At 48.9% G+C, this 20,066-nt stretch overlaps 1 protein-coding gene and 1 pseudogene across 1 annotated transcript in view; both read left to right on the plus strand.

Moving 5' to 3' along the window:
* The window catches only part of BTBD16 (BTB domain containing 16), a 54,046-nt gene extending 43,010 nt beyond the window's left edge, over positions 1-11,036 (plus strand). Inside the window, 1 exon segment of the mRNA XM_033420847.2 lies at positions 1,067-11,036. Coding sequence (XP_033276738.1) covers positions 1,067-1,135 — 69 coding nt within the window. The 3' untranslated portion in view covers positions 1,136-11,036.
* An 85-nt stretch (positions 11,037-11,121) lies between these two features.
* On the plus strand, positions 11,122-20,010 carry LOC125960945 (60S ribosomal protein L17-like; annotated as a pseudogene).
* The last annotated feature ends 56 nt before the right edge of the window (positions 20,011-20,066 follow it).

The raw sequence follows: 20,066 nt of genomic DNA on the forward strand, positions 1-20,066 counted from the left end.
TTGCTCTTTTGCTCGTTCTCTCCTCCACACATTTTTGGGGATCACTGACTTTATAGCTCTAGCGATCTACGGGGGGAAATTTGCTCAGTTTCTTCAGGATTTTCACAGCCCCAAATAATGCTAAAGAAAAACCTTGTAGGATGAAATCTGGGCATACTGAAAACGATAAGCCAAACCAGACTGCCTGATTTGGGTCACACCCGAATCATTTTATAAATATCGAAGGGGACTTTTAGGGAGAGGTGGAATGTCTGGTGGAGCGTATTTGCTGCCAACACCACCTTTCTTGCCGGGACATCACCTTCCACCAAAATCCATGGCCCAGCCCACCCGCCCCTGGCTCCTCCAAGGAGAACTGAGGTCATCTGCCTCAGTGGGCCACCGCAGCATCCCGGTAGATTCAGTACCTGGCTTGGCTCCTGACGGCTGCAATCCAGAAATCGCTAGAGAGCCTGTCTGCAGTGCTGGGAGGAGCTCTTTGGTCTGTGAATTTAAGCCCTCGCTGCCCTGCAGGAAATGGGACTTGACCTTAAACCAGTGAGTAATTCTCAGTCCTGTCTGCACATCAGAATCACCTGGCCCTTTGCAAACTCCCCAGGCCCGAGAGCCACCCAGATAAGACCAGATATTCCGTGGTGGGACCCAGGCATCAGTATTTTTTAAAGCTCCTCTAGTTATTCTCTATGATGTTAGAAATCAGAATAGCAATTTCCTTGTGGAGGTGGGAGTGGGGGAGGCTGGGATACTGACCAGGAGGGGATGGAAGGAGATTTCAGAGGTACCTGAAATGTTCTTTATCATGATCAGGGTGGTGGTCACACAGGAGTGCTTACTTGTGAAAATCCATCAAGCTGTATCCTTAGGATTGGGGCACTTTATTGTATTTAAGTTATATTTAATTTTTTTAAGGTTTATTTTAAAAACCTTCCCTACATGATTCTTAATGTGCATCCAGAGTTGAGAAGCAGCATCTTATACAATTGCTAGTTCTTCCTCTTTCCCCTTCTAGAGGGTGATTGCGTTTATCCTGAAAGTCCCGTTTGCTTTGTTTTGTTTCGTCTTTTAGGCCTTGAAAATCCAAACTGTGGGCATCCCAATCTATGCAAGTTTTTCATTCATCTTCTCATTATCTTAACGGTTTTCAGAAGAATCTATGGGATTTTTTTTTCTTCCACTGGTCCATGTAAAAGGAAATAAAACGACATGAAAGGGACTGCTCAAGTATTCAGCTGACTGTCCGAGTTAGTAATGGTCTCAGAACTTTGGCCCACTGTCTTGGTCTGTTGGGCTGCTATAACAAAACACCACAGACTGGGCGCTTATAAACAACAGAAATTTGTTACTCACAGTTCTGGAGGCTGGAAGTCCAAGATCAAGGTGCCAGCAGATTCCACGTGGTGTCTGATGAGAACCTGCTTTCTGGTTCATAGACGGCTTCTTCTCGCTGTGTCCTCACATGGTGGAGGGGGCAGGGAGCTCCCTGGGGCCTCTTTTAATAAGGGCACTAATCCATTTTACGAAGGCCCTGCCTTTCCCTCATGACCTAATCACCTCCCAAAGGCCCCACCTCCTAATGACATTACCTTTGGGGGTTAGAATTCAACATATGAAGTCTGGGGAGACACATTCAGACCATAGCACTCCCATTTGTATCGTTGGAGGATGGAAAGTATCAGAGCCATGAGTCCATTGCCATCATCGACCCCGAAGCTCCCTGAGTCCAGCCCTAACTTGATGCATTCTCGGAAGCACTCCTATGGGGGTATCAACAGTAACAACATACTCCAACTGGCAGCGCCAAGGTTCCCCTTTTTGTGATACATCTCTGCTTGCCACACAGAACAACACACCTTGCCATTGTCGCTGGCAGTTTTGGCTCAGCCAGAACAAGAGGTAGGAAGGGAAGTAAACAGTTATAAGGTATGGCATGACTTAGTTACTGTCCCACCTTTTTAAATGGAACTTTAGGTTTTGGAAAAAGCAAGGCAAGAGAGGCTTTTTTCGCACCGTGTGGATTAGTTTTCTGTTGCAGTGTAGCAGAGTACCAAAAGTGTAGCGGCTTAAACAACACATACTTATTATTTCACAGTTGTTGTGGGTCAGGAGTCCAAGCAGCCTTGCTGGGTCCCCTGCCCAGGGTCAAGTCTACAATCCAGTGGCAGCTGGCTGTGTTCTCATCTGAAGACACAAGTGGGGAGAACCCACGTCCAAGCTCATGAGGTTGCTGGCAGATTCATTTCCTTGCAGCTGTATGACTGAGGGCCTGACTGCTTACCGGCTGTCGAGAGAAGACCACCCAGGTTCTACAGGCCCCTGTACTTCCCTGCCACATGGTGCTCTCTACAGACATTTCAGAGCATGGCTCTTTGTCCTTCAAGGCCAGCAGGAGAGTCTCTCTCACTGTCGACTGCTAAGACAGAGCCGTGCGTACCGCAAGGTAATCTTGGGAGTGACATAGCATCACCTTGGCCATGTTCTCGGGGCTAGAAGTAAGTCATATGTTCTACCCACACTCAAGGGGAGAGGATTATACAAGGTGTGTGATGATTTAGGGTGTGTCCACCACAGCCTGTTAACCGGTGTCTTTGGGAAAGTGATGGAGCATCAGCTGATGCCGTATAGACAACAAGGTGGGTAAATTTAGTCTAATGATCACCGTAGAATCAGACATGGGCTAAGGGAGCCGCCTTCCCAGCAGAGGACTGATGCCCTGGGCAGAGTGAGCTGGCAGAGAGGAGGGCTGGTGGGAAGGTGAGAAGGGGAACCAGTGGAAGAATTGGACAAACGAACTGGGAGTTGGGCCTGTCCTAGGCCCCATCCTGCAAGTTCTGTTCCCTAGCTTGCATCTGGCCAGGCCCAGCCAATAGGAAATGGTGATGGGAGCTTGAAGAATAAGAGACTGAGGGAAGCCAGGGGACTTCTCACCCTCTCGGCTGCAGAGGGCATTTTCCAGCAGTGGCTGTGTCTCCCCTATGGCTCCAGCTCTGCTCTGCTGTCCCAGCTCCTACCTGGCAGCCTCCTGTCGTGGTTCCAGATCCATCAGATGGCCCTGCTTCTGCTTCTGTTCTGGTGACGCCTCCTCATCTGTGTACCCCTGCAGCTCCAGGCCGGTGAAGACTTCCTGCCGGTCTCTGGGTGCCTCATTCTCCTGTTTGCCTTCTCAGGTCTTCCTTCATCTGTGTGATCTGTTCTCTATTATATTTATTCTGTTTGAAATCCCTGGGGTATTTTAGGCTTTCCAGACAAGTCCCTGATATAAAGGGTTCTGAGGGGTTGGCAGGTGTGACCCAGTGCATAGGCTGTTGGAAAACACAGCCTCGATTATTCCTCCCACCCCTGCAGGGCCGGGACAGGGCAAGGCAAGTGAGACGCTCTCCTTGTGTCAAAATACACCGTCATTCAGATTAATGGTATTTTAGTGGACTATCTTAAAAAAATCAAAATCAATGCCAAAAATCTATGACGTAGGTTGATGAATTACCACAGATGAACACCCCCATATTCCAGCACCCAGATCAAAGCCAGAAAGTGCATGGTCACCACCCCAGATGCCCCCCTCCCTCCTTGTACTTCCTCCCAGTCACTGTTCCTCGAAGGTAAACGCTATCTGACTATCACATTCGTTACAACGGCCATTTAGTTTGAATATTGAATGAAGAGAGTCGTGCAGCCTGTTCTCTTCCATGCTTGCATCCTTTGGTTCAACATCACGTTTAAGAGATTCATCCACGTCTTCGTAGGGAGCAGTAGTTTGTTTTCAAATAAGGATCGTTTCCCCTTTTATAACACGAAATGTTACTTCTATATAATAACAAGCTTGTTGAAGAAAAATGAGAAAATTCAAAGAAGACAATAAAATCCAGTGGGACTCCCATCATTCAGAAGTTTGGCAGGTGACCTTCCCGAATTACCTTTAGATGCACTTGGAGTTTTCTTCCCATTCAAAATGGGATTATGCAATGTGTTTTTCCTTAGAAGCTGATTTTTTTTCTCTCTCCAGATAGATGATTTCTTTAACAGAGAAGCACAGCCTTAGGAGAAGAAGGCGGGGATGAATTTGCCTTGCCTCCAAACTAATGGTGCTAAGTCGGAAAAGTCACTTGTCATTTCCCCTCTGTGAACTGTGCTTCCTTGTCTATAAAAAGGGGATAAGGCAGCCCCTCGGCCTCCCTCGGGGCTATGATCCCTGCGGCCACGACTTGTGTAACAGCCCCTCGGTAAGCAGCCCCTGGGCAGATGTCGGGGTGCGGCTCGACTCACTGGCTCTGGAGAAAGAGCAGCCTCGTGGCATTTCACCAGGGTCCTGGGGGATAATGGGGAGGATAAGAATGGAAAACTTCTGAAAGCAAGTCTGTAGATGTCCAAGAGAGAAGAGGCTGTTTGGAAGCACTGCTGAAACATGAATGACTGTCCACTTTCTATGGGAAACCACTGTCCTGGCTCAGCTATTTGGAATATGCAATGTCAAGCTCCCGGAGTCTGCAGGATTGGGACAACCTCGCGGAACAGCAATTCCAAAAAGGCCTCCCTAAGGTGACCAGTCACACTGTGAGGGTCCAAAAGGCAGGGATGTAGGAGAAAGGCAACCCCAGAAAGGATGGAGTAAGGGCCTGACGGGCCGGGCTGCGTCCCCTGCCTCAAGGGCCAGAGAATGGAGGCACCTGAGGCAGAAGGACTCGGGGCGTCAGGGACAGGAGATGATGTCATTTCTACCTCCTCACTGTAAGAGCGGGGAATCAGGCCCAGGGAGCTGGAGTGACAGTTCTGGTTTAAAGATGTTACACTTGACGCCCACCCTCTCACTGAATCCTCCCAACTGCCCCCCCTCCCCGTGATGTAGGTGTATTTTCCACGTCAGTAAGAGTGGCAGCTGAGGGCTTCCCTGCTGGTGCAGTGGTTAAGAATCCGCCTGCCAATGCAGAGGACATGGGTTCAAGCCCTGGTCCAGGAAGATCCCACATGCCGCGGAGCAACTAAGCCTGTGAGCCACAACTACTGAGCCCATGTGCCACAACGAATGAAGCCCACGCGCCTGGAGCCCGTGCTCCACAACAAGAGAAGCCACTGCAATGAGAAGCCCGAGCACCACAACGAAGAGTAGCCCCCGCTCGCCACAACTAGAGAAAGCCTGCGCACAGCAACAAAGACCCAATGCAGCCAAAAATAATTAATTAATTAATTAAATTTTTAAAAAGAGTGGCAGCTGAGCTTCAGAGAATAAGGAAGTTGTACATCCAGGTTCCTCAGAGTGGCAGAGCCGGGGCCACCACGGGCCTGGCCACACGGCTCACCTGTTTCCATTTCCCTCCACAGGCCACTGAGAAGAGGGGAAAAGTTTACTTATTTATTTATTTATTTGGCTGCATTGGATTTTTGTTGCTGTGCGCGAGCTTTCTCTAGTTGTGGCGAGCAGGGGCTACTCTTCATTGCGGTGCGCAGGCTTCTCATTGCGGTGGCTTCTCTCTTTGCGGAGCACGGGCTCTAGGCACGTGGGCTCAGTAGTTGCGGCTCACGGGCTCTAGGCGCGCGGGCTCAGTAGTTGTGGTGCACGGGCTTTGTTGCTCCGCGGCATGTGGGATCTTCCCAGACCAGGGCTCGAACCCGTGTCCCCGGCATTGGCAGGCGGATTCTTAACCGCTGCGCCACCAGGGAAGTCCCGAGGGGAAAAGTTTTAAGGTGCTTAATTCAAGTATTTATTGAACACCTACTACATGCCCGACAGAACTGTGCGCGGAGCATCTGGGCATGCTGGGCCGTGCTGGGCAGGGTGCCGTCACATGGGAAATCACATTTGATTCCGCTGGGGGCGTTGGGACAGGGCAAGGGTGGTCTCACTGAGGAGGTGGCAGGTAAATGGGCCATGGAGGATGAGCAGTGTCCTTGCAGGTGGAGGGTTGCTGGGAAATGGTACAGGTGAAGCTGAAACAGCTGAGAACAGGCTCATGTCCAGGTCCAGGACTCTTGGACTGAATCTTCACCAGAATCTCCTGGTTGCTGGTGCAAATGGACCCCTGGCCCCCCAGCTGTGAAGGCTGACTTTGCAGCCTAGGAGACACCCAGGAACCTGCACTTTAACTCCCAGGCTTTGGGGAAGTCGTGATGCGGGAGGTCTGGGATCACTCCCAGAAACAACTCAGATCGATCTGAAAATGTTGATTCCATAGCAGGGGTCCCCACCGTACCCCACATACCCGACTGTCTTTCTTCTCCAGTGAAAAAAAAATCCAATAACAACAACAAAGCTGTGAATCTATTTCACCACACTGGATGATTTTATTTTTAAAACCAAATTTCCTGTATTATGAAATATAGAACTTCAAGGAGGCACCCTCCTGTGGGTGGACCATTTACTATAATGCAGAGTCCACCCCTTTCCACTAGGGGGCGAGGTCTGCCTCAAAACTGGGAACCAGAATTTCAGTGGCAGAAATTTGCAACTTAAAAGCTCATCTTGCAGGGTCTTCCTTGCTTAGTGGTTCAAAGTGAACTTTTTTTTTTACATCCCAGATGAGACTGTGGTCATTCAAACATCTACAGTGTTCACATCACAAAATCTCTGAACCTGGGAAGTAGAAGTCTTGAGACAAAAATTCTTAAGATGATCTTACAAGCCCTCCTTACAAGTGAGAACTTCTTAGACTAGAATTTAAAAAGTCCACAGTCACCAGGCCAAAAGCAGTGACCATGAGTGTTGGTCAGCCTAACGTATTATGTGCCATGTCCATGACCTTCTCTGTGTTTGCTTCTCCTATCACCCACCATCTGGCTCACCTCCCCAGACCCTCCCCTCCAACAAAGATGGCCCAGCAACTCTTTTAAGTCATGAAGTAGCAAGACAAGGGTTTGAGTCCTAGCTCTGTCCCTTACTAGCTGTGTTGCTTTAGGCAAGTCACCTAACCTCTCTGAACCTCAGAGTCTAATCTGAAGTGGGCCATCAGACCTGTGGTGTTAAATAAGTTGATGTGTGATTGGTAAAGCACCCAACACATAGTAGGAGGTTGATACAATTTATCTCTGTTCCTCCTCATTATTTGGAGTCATTCAGTATTTATTAGGTCAAGATGGATGCTCTGTGATCTTGGGCAAGTCCTTTTTCTCTTCTGGGCCTTCTTCCCCTTATGCAAAATGAAAGGTCGAGCTAGGCACTCTTGGTAGACCTTCCCAGCTGCAATCATTCATTGAGTCCTCTGATTCCAGGAGAGCAGAAGAACAGAAGTGAATGGCTGTGCCTATGACCAGGAAAAGTAGGACCTGGGGAAGAAATGAACTGTCTTATTTTCCTATGAGCTCATCGGGAAGAGCAAGAAGGGCTTTTATCCTCACTCTTCTTTAGGGGGTTTGGTATCCTGGAGGCTAGAGTACCAGATGAGAGAGGACATTTTTGCTCTTGTAAGCCTAAGATGAGAAGGGGATGTGCTGGGGCCTGCCAAGCTGCTGGGGAGAAAGACGGGCTCCCCAGGAACTGGGTGGGGGAAGTCCCAGCCCCATGTGCACACAGGAGGATGGCATAGGATGTGTTGGAGGCTGGCCCACAGGATCTGAGGCCTTGAGAGCTGAGAAGCAGTGAGGACAGAGTATCCTGTGGGAGACAGAGAGGAGAGAACCCTCTGTAGGGAAACCTCTAGGGCAGTGCTATCCAGTAGAACTTTCGGCAGTGATGGAAATGTCCTATATCCACCCTGTCCAATATGGTGGCCACTAGCCCCATGTAACCACAGAGCACTGAAATGTGGCTAGTGTGACTAGGAAATTGAGTTTTTAAGTTTATTTCATCTTAATGTATTTACATTTAAATCACCATAAATGCAAGTAGAAGGAACAGGGTAGCAAAGGTACCAACCACGGAACAGGACTGGGACCTTCCAATTTCTAGAGACCCTCCAGAGTACTGAGTCTTTTAGTCTCTCCCCAAGGCCCGGAGAAGGAAGCATCAGTGGCCATGCCTGAGGCTCAGCCTGCAGTCACCACAAACATTTGCCTGGACTGCTGGGCGAAGGCTACCTCCTCAGGGGCAGGGAGAAGCATGTTGGGGGAAAGGAAGGTTCTAATGCCAGGGAAGCAGAACTCAGCTCTCTATCAGGAGTCCCAGTGTTACCCCACTCCTACCTGCACTGACAGTTATTTAAATTTCAATTTATTAAAGTGAAATAAAATCAACAACTTAATTTCTCAGTGGCATTGGCCACATTTCAAGTGTTCGGTGGCCACATTTGGCTGGTGGCTACCGCATTGGACAGGGTGGAATAGGACGCAAGGCTCCCATGGCTCCATTTGGTGACTCTGAGTGAGTTATGTGCCCTTTGCGCTTTCAGCCCCTGACGTTCATTCTACAGATTTCTCATGGGCGGCTGGCTGCTGTGGGCCAGGCGTGGGTTAGGGCTTCAAAGGTGAACAACACAGACAGCCTCTGCCCTCATGGAGCCCACAGTGTGGAGAGAGACAGGTGTTGATGGAATCATTGCACTAAGCAATGCTTCAGCGCCCTGAAGCGAGGAAGCCCAGTTACTTGAAAGCTTAAAGCAAAGAAGCTGACCTAGAGCCCAGGAGGGCATGCGAGGCCCAGGGAGGGGTCTTTGCACGGAAGTAGCCCTTAAGCTGAGACATGAAGTATGAGTGAGATTTTTTTTTTTTTTCCTGCTGTGCCACGTGGCTTGTGGAATCTTAGTTCCTCAACCAGGGATTGTACCTGTGCCCCCTGCGATGGAAGTGCAGAGTCCTAACCACTGGACCACCAGGGAATTCTCATGAGTGGAATTAAAATGGGTTTGGATGGAGAAATCGGAACCCTCATATGCTGTGAAATGGTACAGCCACTTTGGAAAACAATCTGGCAGTTCCTCAAATGATTAAACATAGAGTTGCCGTATGATCCAGCAATTCCACCAAGTATATACCCAAGACGCACAAAGACATATGTCTCTACAGAAACTTGGGCACAAATGTTCACTATTCATAGTAGCCAAAAGGTGAAAAGAACCCAAATGTCTATCAGCTGACAAATGGTTAAAAAAATGTGGTAGATCCATACGATGGAATATTATTCAGCTGTAAAAGGGAATGAAGTACAGTACATGCCATAAGGTGGATGAACCTCGAAAACATGATGTTAAGTGAAAGAAACCAGTCACAAAAAAGCCACATATTATATGATCCCTTTCATGTGAAATGTCCAGAACAGGAAAATATGCAGAGACAGAAAGTAGATAAGTGGTTGCTTAGGGCTGGAGGGAGGAAGAGGCTGGGGAGAGAGGGAGGGTGACAGCTAAAGGGTACAGGGTTCCCGTCTGAGACGATGAAAATGTTCTAAATTGACTGATGGTGATGGTTGCAAAACTGTAAATATACTAAAAAACTATTGAACTGGACATTTAAATGGGTGAGTTGTATGATACATGAATTATATCTCAGCAAAGCTGTTTTTTTTTTCATTTATTTACTTTATTTATTTACTTTTGCCTGTGTTGGGTCTTCGTTGCTGCACATGGGCTTTCTCTAGTTGCGGCGAGCAGGGGCTACTCTTCGTTGCGGTACGTGGGCTTCTCATCGCGGTGGCTTCTCTTGTTGCGGAGCACGGGCTCCAGGCATGCGGGCTTCAGTAGTTGCAGCACTCGGGCTCAATAGTTGTGGATCACGAGCTCTAGAGCGCAGTCTCAGTAGTTGTGGCGCACAGGCTTAGTTGCTCCATGGCATGTGGGATCTTCCCGGACCAGGGCTCGAACCCGTGTCCTCTGCGTTGGCAGGTAGATTCTTAACCACTGTGCCACCATGAAAGTCCCAAAGCTGTTTTTTAAAAAAGGAAAAGTTGGGGGTCAGGAGAAGATTCGGTCCAGACTAGAACGTGAGCTGGGGAGCCGACTCCTTTAGAAGACGAGGAAGAAGGCCAAGTGGCCAGAGGCAGGGGAGCAGGCAGAAACAGCTGGAGTCGTGGTGGATTGGACATCGGGGGGACTTGCGAACCAAATCTGTGTTTTGAAAAAGTCATTCTGAACGATGCATGGCAAAGGAGTGGGGGGCTGGCAGAGTGGGAATGAGGCTTAACGTTTAAGAGGCTTTTGTGGTGATCTGGGAGAGGTGAGGGGGCTTGGGCAGGAGTGACAGCCGTGGAGATGGTGGCCAAACAGACAGACGGGGAGAGACGGAGCTCAGCTCCTGCTCTGCCCAAAGGGAATGACCATCCCTCAACTGCCCTGCGGGAATGTTGGCTATGCTGCCAGGTCCCCAGGTGACCACCCAGGGGTATGACTGTGACCACTCAGGAGACAGAAACCTCCTCTTCTATCACAGATTGTGTGCATTCTTCCAGAAGTGGTTGCCCCAGTTTTTTAAAAAATAAATATTCCCAAAGGACGCTGGCTGGTGGCAGTATAGATTGGTACTGTCTTTCTGAGGACAATTTGGAACACTTTAGAAAAGGGCTTAGGATGTAAGTGACTGTGGTATATCATTATAATAACGGCCCCAGTGAATCCCACCTCCCTGTGTCTGTGCCCCTTGGCCTCGCTGCTCCACTCATCAAGAGATGGAGACCATTTCTCCACCCTCTTGAATCTGGGCTGGCCCTGGGCCTTGCTTTGGCCAATAGAATGTGGCAGAAGTAACATCATGAACCCCTTATGGTTCAGGAGTCTGGACCATAATGGGCTTGCACCACCACCCTTGTCCTCTGGGAGCCCCGGGACCACACCACGTTGCAGCCCGGGCTAGCTTGCTGGAGGCTGAGAGGCCACGTGGAGAATTGAGGTTTCAGCCAACTACCAGCACCAACAGCCAGACCTGTGACTGAGGCCGCCTGAAACCTTCCAGCCTAGTGCCCCCTCCAGAGGAGCACAGCCACGTGAGTGACCCCAGAAGGAACCTAGTACCCCCTCCAGAGGAACACAGCCACGTGAGTGACCCCAGAAGGAAATTCCACCGAAAAGGACTTCTCCAGCCAACCCTCAGAATCATGAGAAATAATTAATTTTTTAATCAATTTTAAGAAATTGAAGTATAGTTGATTTACAATGTTGTGTTAATTTCTGCTATACAGCAAAGTGATTCAGATATGTATGTGTGTGTATATATATATATACATATATATATATATATATATATGTATGTATATACATTCTTTTTCTTAACTATTCTTTTCCATTACGGTTTATCATAGGATATTGAATATAGTTCTCTATGCTATACAGTAGGACCTTGTTGTTTATCCATTCCATATATAATAGCTTACATCTGCTCACCCCAACCTCCCACTCTATCCCTTGAGAAATAATTGTGGTTTTTTGTTGTTTTTTTTTGTGGTACGCGGGCCTCTCACTATTGTGGCCTCTCCCTTGGCGGAGCACAGGCTCCGGACGCGCAGGCTCAGCGGCCATGGCTCACGGGCCCAGCCGCTCCGCGGCATGTGGGATCCGCCCGTACCGGGGCACGAACCCGTGTCCCCTGCATCGGCAGGCGGACTCTCAACCACTGTGCCACCAGGGAAGCCCAATAATTGTTTTTTTAAGCCACTGAGTTTTGGGGCAGCTTATTACCCAGCAATAATACTGAAAAACATGCTCTTTTGATTGAACAAATACACTTTAGGCATTTATACTGGTGAAAGCAAAATCCAGAAAAGAGCCAATGATTCAGTTACGAAGGTGTTCCTTGCAGCATTGTTTATAGTGCAGAACGTCAGCATGATCTTAGCTGTCCAACAGTAGGAATTAGAATACTGTACACTATGCAATCATTGAGAAGCTATTGTTGAAGCATTCTAGTGGCAAGATTTCCAGAATATACCAATAACTGGAAACACAAAAATTCTAAAAGCATGTGTGATCCCCTTAAAACATGCATATTTTAAATATATTTTAATATGAAATCGGTGGGTCCAAGGGCATGTGCAACTTCAGTTCGATCACATAAAATCGCTCTCTACAGTGGATGCCACAGGTTTTCTTCCTGCCAGCAGCGATGAGCTTTCCTGCTTCTCTGTGTCCCAGTCCCTTCCTGCCAGCCACGTTTGAGAGGCAGGTGAGTCCATTCTCGGAGCTGTTGTGACATAAAGCAAAGATAGCTTTAACATTTATTTCACTGAACAAGATTTCCTGGTTTCTTGGCCACCCAGCGACATCTTCCCCGGACCCATTTCTCACCCGAACAAAGGGGCCTGATAGGCTCCTGGACTCCGTTAAGGAGAGGGGCCCATCAGGCCCAGCATCACACAAAACCAGCAGGAAGCCAGGCTCCATGGGCGTGGGATGGGATGGCAGCTGGCGGCAGGGGAGCTGTCATGTGTCCACCCAGAACACCAGAAAGGGCTCAGCGAGTCTCGAACACAGTGATTAACTTCTCTTTATCTCTGCATCACTGAACAGCATGGCCAACTGCTTGGCTTCCCCAGCAAGCTCTGCATGGGTCACCCAGTGTCTTACTGGGACCTGAGCATGTTTCCTGGCAGGCAGGTGCAACTGTCCCTTTATGCGCCCTTGAGATACCCAAGGAGTGAATAATACTTGCTGTCCCCCCTCTAACACCAACTAAATATTGAATCTATAATGCCTTACTTAAAACAAAATAATATTGCCCCCGCGTCTTTTTTTTCTGCCGGTTCAGTACCCAAGAGATGAGTCACTATTTTTCCCCCTTCTCCTGGCCATTGAATCAAGGCTGAAGGTCCCTGGGGTCTGGGACATCTCCTTAATTAACAGGAAGCTTATTAACTCATGGGTTAATTGAGAAAATCATTTACCAAACCACATGTGAGCGTGCGTGTGAGAAACCCTCAAACTGCCATAAAGACCAGAGACCCAGCTGTGGCTTGCTGAGCTCTTTCTTCAAATGTGGGTCACTCCCTGAACTAGGACAGGCTGCAGGTGTTCCCTTTGTGCTCAGACAGACACTCAACTCTTAACCCCTGAAAAAAGAAGGAGGGACAAAGGCCTGCCCGGGAACGTTGAGGAGCAGAAATCTCAGAGGGAAAAGCCGAAGACCTCTGTCATGTTGAAGTGCCTTGTTTTCCTCTTACATGATGACATAATCTGTTAAATTCAGTTAGAATCACAAAGACCTGGATTCCACCTCCCCTTTCCTACAACTTTCTAGCTGTGTGACTTTCAGCAACTCACCTAACCTTTCTGAGCCTCAGTTTTTTATCCTCCCAGAGCCACTGCGAAGATGAGATGATATGATGAATGGGGGTGTGTGGTAGGCAGAATAATGGCTCAAAGATATCCATGTCCTAATCCCCAGGACCTCTGAATGTTACCTTACACGGCAAAATGAACTTCGCAGGTGTGATTAAATTAAGGATTTTGAGCTGGTGAGGTTATCCTGGATTATCCAGGTGGGTCTGAAGTAGGCATCGGGGTCTTTATAAGAGGGAGGCAGCAGGTCGGAGAGGTGGAAGGTGAGGAGACTGTGGAAGGAAGAGATTGGAGTGATGCGGCCACAAGCCAGGGAATGCTAGCAGACTCTAGAAGGTAGAGGAGGTGAGGAGCCCTCAGGAAGAACCAGCCCTGCTGACACCTCGACTTTACCCCAGTGACACTGGCCATCATAACTGTAAGAGGATAAATGTGTGTTGTTTTATGTCACTGAGATTGTGGTAATTCATTACAGCAGCCACAGGAAATGAATACAGGATGATGTGTAAATATAAAGTCCTCCACAAATGGAAGGATTTGCTGTAATGTGGCCAGAGCAGGTGAGGCCAATGTCAGTGGGTGTGGCTGATAAGCCAGCAGGGTGGCAGCCTGCAGGTGTCTATTTGCATGGGACCGGCTGTGCTGCTCTGAGGCCCAGCGACAAGGCAGGACACAGAGGAAGTAGGGAGCATTGGCCCCACTTCTAGACGCACCACGGCCTGGCTGCAGTGCAGGAGACACTGCCTGGCACGTCCTGCAGCCTGAAGCCTGCAGCTCAAGACCGCTGGCTGATCTCAACCTCCACCTGGGTCGCTGTGCAGGTGGCAGTGGAGAAACGTCCCCCTTGGGGCCTTGCGGGCCACAGGCATCACTAAGAGGTTTGAGCCAGAAGACACAAATTTCCCCTGAAACTTCCTCACAGAAATAATGAAGTGAGCCCTGCAGGGGTGGTGAACACCGGCTCTTGGCATTTGGACAGCGTGCGACGGTGCCACTGATGAGGCCTTAGGACCCTCAGGCTACTGTCTGGCCTTCCTGTCACCCATCAAAGTTTCTCTCCGGGACACCTGTTCCCTGGAAGCTCCACTGACCTGGTTCACGGCCACCCCTCCCTGCACAGGTGTGACCACACCTAACATTTCATAACTTGGCTTATTCCCTGGAACTCATGTATGAGTCTCTGGGAATTCCTCCTCCTCTTGGCCACACGCATTCTGAGTCCACTTGGAGAACCGTCAACCACGGTGGCAGAGCGGGACGCTGGATGTCACAGGCTTCTCGTGCTCCAGGTGCCTCGGACAGTTCTGTTAACCCAGCAGCCCTGCAGCTGATGGCAAGGGCGCCCTGCCATCCAGGGGCTGGACTAAGGATTGGGGTCCCCTCTGCTTAATTATTCAGTCAACAAACCCCAAGTGGGTGGCCTCGGGCCTCTTCCTTGCGAGCGTACACTCACCTCACCTGCGTTCCTTGGGTCAAGGCGCCTGCTCAGGCAGCCTCTTCTCCCTCCCTGTCTGCAATTCCCACTTCTCCATCTGCCCCACCACAGCCCACGGTCCACGTGGCAGGTCCAACAACCCAACTAGGCTATAAATTGGATCAGGTTGTCATTTCATTGCTTTAAAACCCTCTACTGCCTTTCAAATAGGACTTGGAAATACATTTCCCAAGTAAAAATACAGGATGCCAGTTAAATTTGAATTCCAGATAACACATGAATAATTGTTTAGTGTAAAACTTATCTGAAATTCAAATTTAACTGGGTGTCCTATATTTTATCTGGCAACCCTTATCGAATACGATGAATGTGATCTCAACTCCTTGCCTCGGCCGCCGCGATCCTGGGGGGCACGCTTCACCATCCTGGTGGATTCACGTTACGCCCTCACCTGCTCTCCATACCTCCCACCACCCCATGTTTCTTCCTGCTGCTTGAACATTGAATCCCTGCTCTGAGCCCTTGCGCTTTCTGTTCTCTGCCTAGAACATTCTTCCCCGGGTCCTCAGACAGCTGGCCTCTACTCATCAGGTCTCAGCTCCGGGTCACCCCCAGGGTGGCTTCCCTGAATCCCTCCAGGCTCTCTCTGCCCCATCACTCTCTCATATTTTCTTCTCGTTGCACATCTAAATCCACTGCTCAGTGGGCTGGAAAATCTCAGAAACTAGCCAAGTGGAAAAGGCACAGGAAACCCGGGAAGTGATTTTCCATCAGGATGGCCTGAGCCAGGGTCAGCGGAACGCTCTGCAAGAATCGACCTGGTACTCCTGCCACACTACAGTTTCCTCTTCCCCGAGGGGCTGAAGAGACCGGGGCGGGAGAGGGAAGTGTGTCTCCTTCAGGGTCTTTCTCTCCCCACTTCCTCCGCGGCCTGGTTTTGTAGCATTGTCACGGATGGCATCTTTCTGTCCTCACCACCACTCTGCCTGTTCTCTCTTCTCAAGCTGGGCTGCCTCCTCTAGTCAAATGTTAAGGAGACTCTGGAAAGTTCCTCCTGGTCACTCGGTGTTTAGGAAGATCTCACAAAAGGGTCTTAACATCACTATGAGTTTTCCTCTGAACACCATTCTCAGAACAGGGCATCCTGAGCGATTCTAGAATTTCAAAATGTGTGGAGCCATGAGAGGCCAGGGGGAGGGGAGCGAGCCTGAGGACTCCTTTCTTTATACAAGGTCATCTCCTTCTGGAAGTTGGGAGCCAGTCGTCAAAATGCCAAACGTTCTTGATCTGAGCCTTTAGTAGGTGTTTGCTAAATGCCCCGGTAGATTCCCTCCAATGAGCAAATCCTGTGAATTCCAGTATATTGCCCAGGTGGGAGGAAGAGCCGATAATACTTTCCTCCTCCCCCATCCCCTTTTAAGTATCTTCAGAATTGGGAGATGTACAAACCCAGCCCAGAGTTGACAAGGAAGGCAGTCAGAAAATGAGATTCCATATGGAAATGGAAATTTTATGCAAGAAAATCAGGTAGTCAGCTCGACACTGCCTCAGCTCAGTCACTCAATGCACTGGATCCCAATACTGCGTGCAGGGGGTGCTTGCTGCCTGTGGCTGGGCAACTGACTCTGACCAGCCTGAAACGTAACCTGCTCTTGTGGGATCATGCCACAAGTGCAGGACAATTTTAAGATCATCTTGGACCTAATCTTACTTTCAGAGGCTTTGCTCCTTATCACATCAAATATATTAAAACTCAGCCCGTTCCACATCAAAGCTAAGCTGTTTTGCTACAAATTTTGAAAGTTTTTATCATTTTGCTTTTGAAATTATTTAGCTGTGATAAATATCTAGTGTATAATATCTATGATTTCTTAGTAGTCATATATGTTTGGGAACATTTTGGGAAGTGAAAGAAATCTAATCTCTGTTATCTTTAAACGTCAAGATGTTCGACCACTCAATTAAGGAACTCAGCAATTAAGGAAGTTGACAAAATGTTACATTATGGGTGGGCATATAATTAAATGTTTATTAATTCCAATATTGCCATTTTTTAATTTTGAAGCTAATAGATTTTTTTTTCTGGCTTTAATCATTTTCAAAGGCTCATAGGTCCAAGTGCTGTCTTCTTTTTTAAAAAATTTTTTTAAAAATGTATTTATCTATTTATGTCTGTGTTGGGTCTTCGCTTCCACACAAGGGCTCTCTCCAGCTGTGGCAAGCGGGGGCCACTCTTCATCGCGGTGTGCGGGCCTCACTGTCGCGGCATCTCCTGCCGCGGAGCACAGGCTCCAGACGCACAGGCTCAGCAGTTGTGGCTCACAGGCCCAGCTGCTCCACGGCATGTGGGATCCTCCCAGACCGGGGCCCGAACCCGTGTCCCCTGCATCGGCAGGCGGACTCTCTCAACCACTGCACCACCAGGGAAGCCCCTTTGTTTTAATATTAATAATTATGTTTGTCCCCCCAGCTTTTAAGAGTCATCAGTGTTCTGGGAAAGCAACCACATTTATTGTATGTTTTTCCTGTATCCCAACATACCACCTCGGATGCTTGGTGGGAAGTGATGTACTTAGTGGTTGGAGAAGCTTGGGACTGGAGGATTCTCCTGCAGAATCTCCGAGCTGGGTGCACCTGGCCTCACTGGGCGCCTGTGGAATTGAGCTCCAAGCACACGCACCAGGATATGCTGGCCACCCGTTTAGCCCACAGGCAGGGCCCATAGCCCATCTTCCAGCTGCACCTCCTATGCCATGCAACAGGGAACATTGCCTGGTTCTCCTGCCCTCAGTAGCAACCCAACCACCACTGGAAGATGTGGGGAGGGAGTAGCCAAACCATAAGAGATAAAGGCTTGATAAAGGGATAAAGGATGGAGAGATACACCATGAGACCTTGTGACAACAAAATAAACATAATGCCATGTTTGTATTAGAATAATAACAATAACTAAAGTTCATTGAGTTTACTATGTGACAGACCCCTTGATAAGTGCCTCACATACGTCATTTCGTTTAATCTTTAAACAACCCTGCAAAGTTCCAGATAACATCTTTATCTTCACTTGACAAATAAGGGAAGGAGAGAGGCACAGAGCAATCTCTAAGTCACAGAGCCAAGAAGCAGCAGAGCCAGGACATGAGCCTGGGACCGTCAGACTCCAGAGCTCTCAGCCACTGCCCTGCTGGAGAAAAAGACCCACCTCTTGTTATCCAGCTGAAAACTATGTTTGAGGCTGGCTTTGAACAAGGCAAGAGATGCTCTAAGAACAGCTTGGAGCTGTGGAAGGTCAATGGCTTACTCGTGATTGATGAAATTAATAAAAAACTATAGCCCACGAACAATGTTTAAATTCATTTTGGCTGAAATTTACTCCATCATTATGAGGGGAAAGAACCATTATCTTCCCGATAGTCCTGAGTTGGTTGATGCATTTAAAAAGCAATTTTGGTAAATTAAAGGATATTTTTACCCTCTCTTCCTGAATGAAAAGCCAATAGAGCACAGAAAAGAGCACGTTTGTCCTAAGAAAGATGGAAAGTGATACACTTGAGGGAGAATTATGCCTGGACGGAGTTAGTAATGACCATGTGATGAAACCTCTGAAAAGAGCCTGTGGCCTAATTATCTGTCCCCAGGCCCATCCAACTGCCCAGAATCCCACCTTTAGAAGTCTGGCTTTTCCCGGTAAGTGGCCTGAGGTGACTTCTAAAAATGGTTCGCTATTCACTTGACCCAGAAAACCCCACAAAATCATGCAAGTCAAGAGGTTCAAATCTTCGTGTTCACTTTAAGATCGCTCTGAAACTGCCCAGGCCATTAAGGGTATGCATATCCGAAAAGCCACCAAGTATCTGAAGGATGTCACTTTAAAGAAGCAATGTGTGCCGTTCTGCTGTTGCAGTGGTGGAGTTGGTAGGTGTGCCCAGGCCAAACAGTGGGGCTGGATGCAGGGTCAGTGGCCCAAAAAGAGTGCTGAATTTTTTACTTCACGTGCTCAAAAATGCAGAGAGTAATGCTGAACTTCAGGGCTTAGATGTAGATACTCTGGTCATGGAGCACATCCAGGTGAACAAAGCCCCCAGGATGCCGCGCAGGACTTACAGAGCTCATGGTCGGGTCAACCCATACATGAGCTCTCCCTGCCACATTGAGATGCTCCTTACTGAAAAGGAACAGATGGTTCCTAAACCAGAAGTGGAGATTGCCCAGAAGAAAAAGATATCCCAGAAGAAACAGAAGAAACAAAAACTTATGGCCTGGGAATAAATGCCACAAAAAATAAATGCAAGTAAAAGTAAAAAAAGAAAAGAAAAGAAATCTGTACTTTTGGGTTAAGACACTGTTGTTTCTAGAAGTCTTCTGTTTTCACCTCCTGACAAAACGGACTGTGTCTTATTGGGCTGCGTATCTTTGGGCCACCCAGCTCTTTCCCTAACTTGCTGTGGAACCTTTGGTGGCTACTGCAGACTGTGTTACATGTGCCAGGCATGGGGGGAGGACAGGGGAGGGGGAAGAGGCCGGGCTCTCCACTGAGGTGATCACTCCCAGTAGCACAGAGAAGACAGGACTTAAATAACTGCAACTCAGGGAGGAGAAAAGAGGGACCTGAACAAACTGACCTGAGGCTTCAGAGACAGATTCCTCTCAGCTAGTTGGGGAAGTGACCAGGCAACAGGTTCAGTACAATTTTAGAGGAACAGCAACAAAAAGCAACCTCTTTGGGGTGGCCAGAGGGTGTCTTCCTCCCCCTTTGTAACTGAGTCCCCTGTAGCCTGTAGAGAAGGGTGGAGGTATCGAGAGACTGGAATTTTTTTCATTCTCTGCTGTTTCTCTCGCACCCTGGGCAAGCCTTTTCTCCTATCTGGGCCTCTTTATCTATAAATGGGTTGACGGAGAGGCAAGCACTGCCCAGCTGCCTCCCAGTGAGGTTATAAGAAAGAGGCCCGCGCTGTGAATGGCTCTCAGTCAGAGTGCCTTCACAGATGGGTCTTTGCTCCTTGCCCCGAGGGCGATGCTGTGACTGACGGAGCCGTCTCCTGACCCACAAGCTCACCATCAGCAGGGTGGGGCCAGGCCCCAGCTCTCTGCAGATCCCCCCTTCCTGGGGGTCCAACCCGCCTCCCTAGCTTGCTCAGGCCATTGCATCTTCTCTAGTGGAACTAGTGACGCCCCCTTCCTCAGCAGGAGGTCGGTGACCACCAAGGACACCACCTCAGCCCAAGGCCTGAGCTTGGCCACTGGCCGCTCAGAGGGGGCACTGTCTCCGGTCTGTGCAGTCCCAGAACGTTTGTCCTTGTTGCCAAGATAGGCCGAGACGGGACTTCCAAGGAGCCAGATGCTGCTTCTCTTCAGGCACCAGGTTACCCTGGTTACCTGGCAGGGGCATCCGCCTGCCGCTAAGAGAGAGCCTGCAAGGTAACTGGTGCCTTACGCACAGCACAAAGGCCGGGGGGAGGGTGGGCCTCTGGGCTGAAGGAGGACGGTCATTTACTGCCATGTCCCTCTTG

This window comes from Orcinus orca, chromosome 14, assembly GCF_937001465.1.
Source record: "Orcinus orca chromosome 14, mOrcOrc1.1, whole genome shotgun sequence".
NCBI classification, from domain to species: domain Eukaryota; kingdom Metazoa; phylum Chordata; class Mammalia; order Artiodactyla; family Delphinidae; genus Orcinus; species Orcinus orca.